A 6,569-nucleotide genomic window follows, 5' to 3' on the forward strand; every position below is an offset into this window, starting at 1 on the left:
GAACGGCAATTTTACACTGAATAGTCTTAACACAGAGACATTTGTCTTAGCTTAATTTTGTGCGGACAGCTTTACTGGGCTAACAAAAAACTTGGGTAAAGCCTATTAGCTCAGTGTTGAAGAAAACTGTGGAAATAGGCAGAAAGGGACAAATAGGTTGTTGATAGAGCTCAAAATAATAGCTTTAACTGTTTGCTTTGCGGTAGCCTCATTGTTAAACTATGGAAACATTTTGCAACCAGACAATGTTGTCTTAATGAACTTGTGATGAGTTTTAGACAGTAGAGAACATGCTTGTCCAAACAGAGCCGGTATTATTGTGTACTTTGCTTCCAGGGTTAACCCCCCCCCCCCCCCCTCCTGTGTTTGGTGGTTGCATAATTTACAAAACCCTTTTGCATGCTTTTGAACTGTTTCTTTTCCAAGCCATTCACCACTTCACAAAATCCTCTGACAAGGAAAAGTTTGTTACATCAATTGTCACAACAATATGTGAACTTCGGCCTCTTTGGTTTTCCTGTAATGTTAATGAAGAGGAACTGACTCTTTACTGAACAGTTGCACTTGTTGCATATCACTCTGGACAAGAATGTCGGCTAAGTACCTATTGTGCAAAAAATATAACTGAAAAAACAAGCTTAATAATAGAGCTTAATACACAGAATTACAGCACATGTAGAGAAATATAAGAGCCAAAGTATTTCTATGTATGGAGTGTTTGTATTTTAAAATTGAACAATACAAATATGGCTGTATCTGCAATATTTAAGGAAAATAATCATACTAAAGTAAACAAAAATGGCGAAGAGCACATTAATAAGTAAGTCCAGCTTTACTACAAACAATCAAACGGTACTCAGCCACTGTAAACCTGACACTGACAGGCTTTTATGCACTACAGGAACACCAGTAATTTAGGCAACTATACATAATTGAGACCTCACTACCAAATACAATTTCAGACTCTAGGAATATTTTAGATATCAAAGCAGATACGAGGAAAAGTCACCATGCGCACACAATATTATTGTAATGGTTTTCCACTCGGGAGTGAAGACTGAGGGCACTAACCTTGCAGCTCTCGCAGGTCAGTAGTCCGTAGTGATAGCCTGAAACCTTGTCTCCGCACACGGGACACATCTCGTCCAAGTCTTCGTCATAAGAGTAGTCCATCATTTTTAACTGGGGTGCTGAGGTTGAGACACGGACACACAGAGAGAAGTCTATTTCAGTGCTGAGCAATCTTTTATTTTTTTTTTCCAAAAGCCCACTTTCATCCATCAAGATGCACCACGGGAAACCACGCGACGCAATTGAATGAGATTCTTTTCTTTTTTTTTAAGTTCTGTTGGACTTGTTGAGGTTTAATTTGAGGAGGGGAAGACGATTAAGTTGATTTTGGAATGAGTTGAAAGGACGCAACCATTTATTTCTCGTTGTTGCCGCCCTCTCCTCGACATTCGTTGCAGACAGGAGCCAAAAAATAAATAAAAAAAAAGCGCAGGAAAGTGAACCTCATAAATATGCATGCTCTAAGTCGTGAAATCGCTGGGGGAAATGGAGAGATATTAGAGTTAAGGATTGGAGGAGAACACGTTACCGCCCACAGACAAATGAAGACACACAGAGAAGCCCTTATCTCTGCAGGCGAGGAGAAAAAACATCCAAAACCAACTTGAACTCACATTATTTTTCTCTCTCGAAGAATAACTCGCAATGCTATAGGGCGATTGTTTATTTTGTGTGTTTTTGGTGGCACAAAAGCAGAGGCAACATTTGATGTGACTTTCTGCGTGTGCTGGAAAAAGAATCCATTTTACAAGTCGTCGATATGATTTGACATGATCATTTTAATATACAACGAATTACTGTAACTTAAAATCAATTTGGAAATAAGTATATCCACAACATTGGCATATTTTCCATTTATTTCATTAAGATTTAAGACTGAATATACTTCGATTCGTATTTGTTGTATTTGTTGTAGCCCCCTTTGCCTTGCGTATTGGACATGCTTGCATTGATAAGACTGGGAGTGACAGCGCTATAGTTGACATTTAAGAGTTACATCGCATTTATGGTTGCAATCATACAAAGCAGCCAGGATCAAACAGGCAAGCTTCAGTGGATGTGGATGTAAGTGTGGAAATAGGCTATGTCAGATGCCTTCCTATGCCTTTACATATACTGCTCAACTTCAAATCCATTCATCTGCTCACTAAGACCTTTTAATTAGACATGATTTCTGGTTTGTTAACGGGCTGCCCTGCTGATTCATGCATATTCCAGCTGAAGCAACAAGTTCCACCGAGCCGCTTTTCTTCCACAGAAGCTCAAAGTAAACTCAATTTCCGAACTTTCTTCTGCCTTAAAGCGCATAAAGGAGAAAATGTGTATGGCCTGCCATCATGAACTCACGACGCACAACAGCTGCTATATTTGGACACATTTTAATCAAGAACGTTAACATTACCGGGGCACTGGTTGCAGATACGCATACCACAAATAAATAACATTTCCAGAAATATTCTATCTGGATTTCAAACAGATATCTTCTCCCTTAAAATTGTACATATGTTGCTGCTATAATTGCGGTCGCATTTTAATAAAAAAATGTTTACAGCATAATTATGTCTGTATTACAAAAGATAAACTAAATTGAGTTTAGTTGAACCCTCCTGCATCCCATTCCTTTTTCTGCCTTTTTGCTTTATTAACAAGCGGAGGTAGTGCACAAAAGGTGTGTGCAGGTTACACTAGGAGCAGAAACATACCGGTCAACACAGTCTCTCACCTGCTGGCTCTCACCTCGACGGCCACTTGCTCATGCAATTTCCAAAAAGCTACAACATTTGTCAAAAGCACTGATGATTCCAAGAGAAAACCTCTCTCAGTCCGAGCTTGTTGCGTGAAAATAGATAATGTGCTCTTTAACAAGCCACTCCTTGTCTTGTGAGTGTATGTTATCAGCGTCTCATAAACCAAGACCGGGCTAATTGATTGCCCCTTCATACTGCTGAGAAATGACGTGAGGGGAATGAGGGGGATACGCGAGTTTGTCTAGACAGAAGAGTCAGTCCCTTTTAAAATTGTCGCTGCTTTCTGTGGATTTTATAGAAGCAGATCAATAAAATATATATCTCATATCCTAATGTATGCCGTAGGAAATTGTAATAAATATACCCAATCTGATTTTTTTTCTCAATCAAAGCTGTACTTTTTTTTTTAAATCATAGGCCTAATTTCGCACTTTCAACTTAATATTTGACATCTGTCGTAAGATGAAAAAAAAAAATCAAAAAAGATAAAGTACATACATGAGTATAGCATCATAAAAGCGATATTTAGTGCTCCAATTTACTTAATCCTAATTTTGAAATAACGTTTTTAGACCAACTTTGTATGAATTAAAAAGCAGAAATTTGTTATGAACACACCAAATATAAATTAATTCAGATTCATTTGTATCACAATTATGACCATTTAACAATATCTATTAAGTTTAAATTAGACCAGGATGAATAGGCTTCTTTGACGAAAGTTTACTGTCCCGAGGTCAAATTTTGGCAGGGGGCAAATCACTAAATGCAATCTCTAAAATTATGCTCTGCAGTTTCTTTTCTTCTTTTTGATAAATTGGCCAAAACTCTAAACTGCTGTTTGTATTCAGAGAAAATCACAAGTCAATTCTGCATATTACGCTGAGAAGAAGTCAAGTGGTTTATTCTAAAACCACAGAAATAAAAGAGTTAAATACACAGAACTCTGCTCTGTCTCACCGTGTTTACGCACCAGGCGCCCGCACACTTCCAGCATGAGTGACAGCTGCTCGGTATAATTTGTGCTTGATCACGCGCCACACCATAGAAAAAAATGTGTCCAGGTTTGATCTGCATCCATGTTTTCTAATTATTATATCAGAGTAAAGATTTTGAGAAAATAACAGAAAGCTATCCACAAACCATACTAATAGAAATTCCAAAAAATCTCCAAAAACGAACTTAATGTGCCTAATAATTAAACACGTCCATCAAGTCTATATTGCCTATATCACCAGTCATTGTCCTAAAATTGTCCGTAGATATGTGTTAGATAAACGCGTGTTCAAAACTTTTGGTGTCATTGAGGCAGCCTACGCACTGAGGACTTCCAGTCTGATAACGTTCCGTAAAACTACTTAAGTCGAAGCTTATGAATCTGCCTTGTGGTCGTACGAGAGGAAAATCAATGACAGCTCTTACCTTGCATATTCCTTGGCATGCGCCGATGTTCTCCATACGATCGAGAGAGTCCCAGGGATTCAGTCTCGACTTTGGGCAGCATGTCAGCGCTGCCGGCCTGAGCTGGAGACTCCGCACCGCTCGGCGGGACACCTGGACGTGAGAGTCCAAACAAAGTGTCCCAAATGTATTTTTACCTCTTTATTTCTTACTTTCTGTCTCTCTCTGTCTTCCAATTATCGGACCATGATGCCTGATCCAAACGAGTCAGACTGTCCTCAAACGACCGGGTTGCATCGCAGCTGCATGTCTATTCTGATATAACTTCACTTGTTTAATTTCTCAAAATTGCATTAGCGCACGGAACAGCAATAATAACGCAGACAGCAGCCGATTAATTCCTTCGATACTTTAAGGAACAGTTGCGCGCTAAGTTCGGGAATTTGTCTCTTACTCAAACGAGAAAAAATGCACACAGCGTCCGGAATAAAAGACGATGGTAAGTGTCCCTTTTCCAAAAGTCTTTTTTTTTTAGCGCGCCAGCCATTAAAGTGGGACCTTCAGTGTAACTTTCAGCCTTTAGCATACGAGTACGCGCCACCGGGGCCGCCGGTTTGTCGGTCGGACTGTCTCGAGATGTGGAGACCTCTCCTCCTCTTCCCCCTCCTCCTCCTCTTCCCCCTCCTCCTCCTCGCGGCTTTGTTTACTCCTCTCTCTCCAATCCGGGGCGCATGCGGTCGTCTGACATCATCTTCCCCTGATCCAATCAGAAGAGAAGACCGGGAAACATCGCCTCAAACCCTCTAGTTCCATCTCTCCGAAATCTCAGCTGTTTAATCCCGTTAATGATGGACTTTAAAAGCGGAGCGAGAACAAGGAAATAAAGCGAGGTGATGCAACAATGTGAGAGCAGACTCCCCAAGAGCGCACGGAGCGCAAAGGCGGCGCGCGAGGTATGTGGGTTGGAACGTATTATAACAGGAGCGTACTGCAGCACACGCAAGCGGATATGCATTATAACACTCTTCATCTTTATATATCTGTTGAATATATTTTATTGCAATAGCTAAATTTAGTTAACCTCAATAATAAACAGTTTTAGCATCATGTTCTCTGCTTTGTCAACTGATCATTAAAATGTCATTACATATAATTAAATACAATGCAATAACCTTTTTTTTTAATCTTTTTTTCTTTCTTTCTTTTATCTTTTCTAACAGCGCTATATTATTTTATTATGCAGGTGGACATATGAAATTATGCATAAAACCGATATAAATAAAAGAAATACCTCTGTAGCATCAGTAGCTTTTGGGTTTGTTTGTTCAGTTTTATGAAAAGCGTGAGCAGCGCCGGCCTCAGGCTTAAACCGGCCTTTAATTTCGAATCAATGCAGCCCCCTTACGTAATAAATTATACCTGTGCTTCTGAATTATTATCAGTAATTGGCTGAGCGGGGATCAATTAGTGATCTGACGCCAGACTCCAAATTAAATACACAAATACTAGAAATAATGATACGCCTACGTTCCCTAAAATCCCCCCTCCATGCGCTCCAACACACACACACACACACACACACACACACACACACACACACACACACACACACACACACACACACACACACACACACACAAACACACACACATTTTAGTTTACATAGACGTGTATCCTTATCATCTGTCTGAGCCGGTGAGGACGAGCAGGAAAAAGTCACGGGGCAGACCATCAGGGTCGCATAAGGCGCGCGCCCGCACACACACACACACACACACACACACACACACACACACACACACACACACACACACACACACACACACACACACACACACACACACACATATGTGTAATTTACAGTTTTTTCCAATTGCTAACACACTGAAATGACATGCATAGCACAATTATTTAAACTGACACACAGAGAGCAAAACCTCTTCTAAAGTCTCCAAAAGTCTAAACACATTTTCTGCTTTACACACATTTTGCAATTCAAAATGGCACTTTTTAAATGCACTGAACAGGTTCTCTGCATAAGACACAACAATCTGACAGCAAGTCACATGTTTGCCATTTCAAAACACTGCTGTTCAAAATGACACTACATGAGCTAATTGGCCAACATATGCACCACCTGGCCAAACACCTCAAGCACTATAAAAAGACCACATGTGAGCACCTCTTTTTTTTATATAATTTTTTTCTGCAATTTTCTTTTTCAGTATTCTGTTTGTTGTGAGCATATTTCTGTTCAGTCCTATGCAAATATATCTGCTGTGCATATGTTGCACTGACTTGTTTGGTTAAAAATAAAAACATAAACGTTTCAACAGCATGTGTGTGTAT

The 6,569-nt window shown here is 39.7% G+C and overlaps 1 protein-coding gene across 1 annotated transcript in view; it reads right to left on the reverse strand.

Moving 5' to 3' along the window:
* The window catches only part of nr5a2 (nuclear receptor subfamily 5, group A, member 2), a 73,698-nt gene extending 68,834 nt beyond the window's left edge, over positions 1-4,864 (reverse strand). Inside the window, exons 1-2 of the mRNA XM_078258769.1 lie at positions 4,242-4,864; positions 1,072-1,190 (exon numbers count right to left, since the gene is read on the reverse strand). Of these exons, the coding sequence (XP_078114895.1) occupies positions 1,072-1,190; positions 4,242-4,323 (201 nt within the window). The 5' untranslated portion in view covers positions 4,324-4,864. The remainder of the gene's footprint in view (positions 1-1,071; positions 1,191-4,241) is intronic.
* Between the last annotated feature and the right edge of the window lie 1,705 nt (positions 4,865-6,569).

The sequence above is a fragment of the Sander vitreus genome, chromosome 9 (assembly GCF_031162955.1).
Source record: "Sander vitreus isolate 19-12246 chromosome 9, sanVit1, whole genome shotgun sequence".
NCBI classification, from domain to species: Eukaryota; Metazoa; Chordata; class Actinopteri; order Perciformes; family Percidae; genus Sander; species Sander vitreus.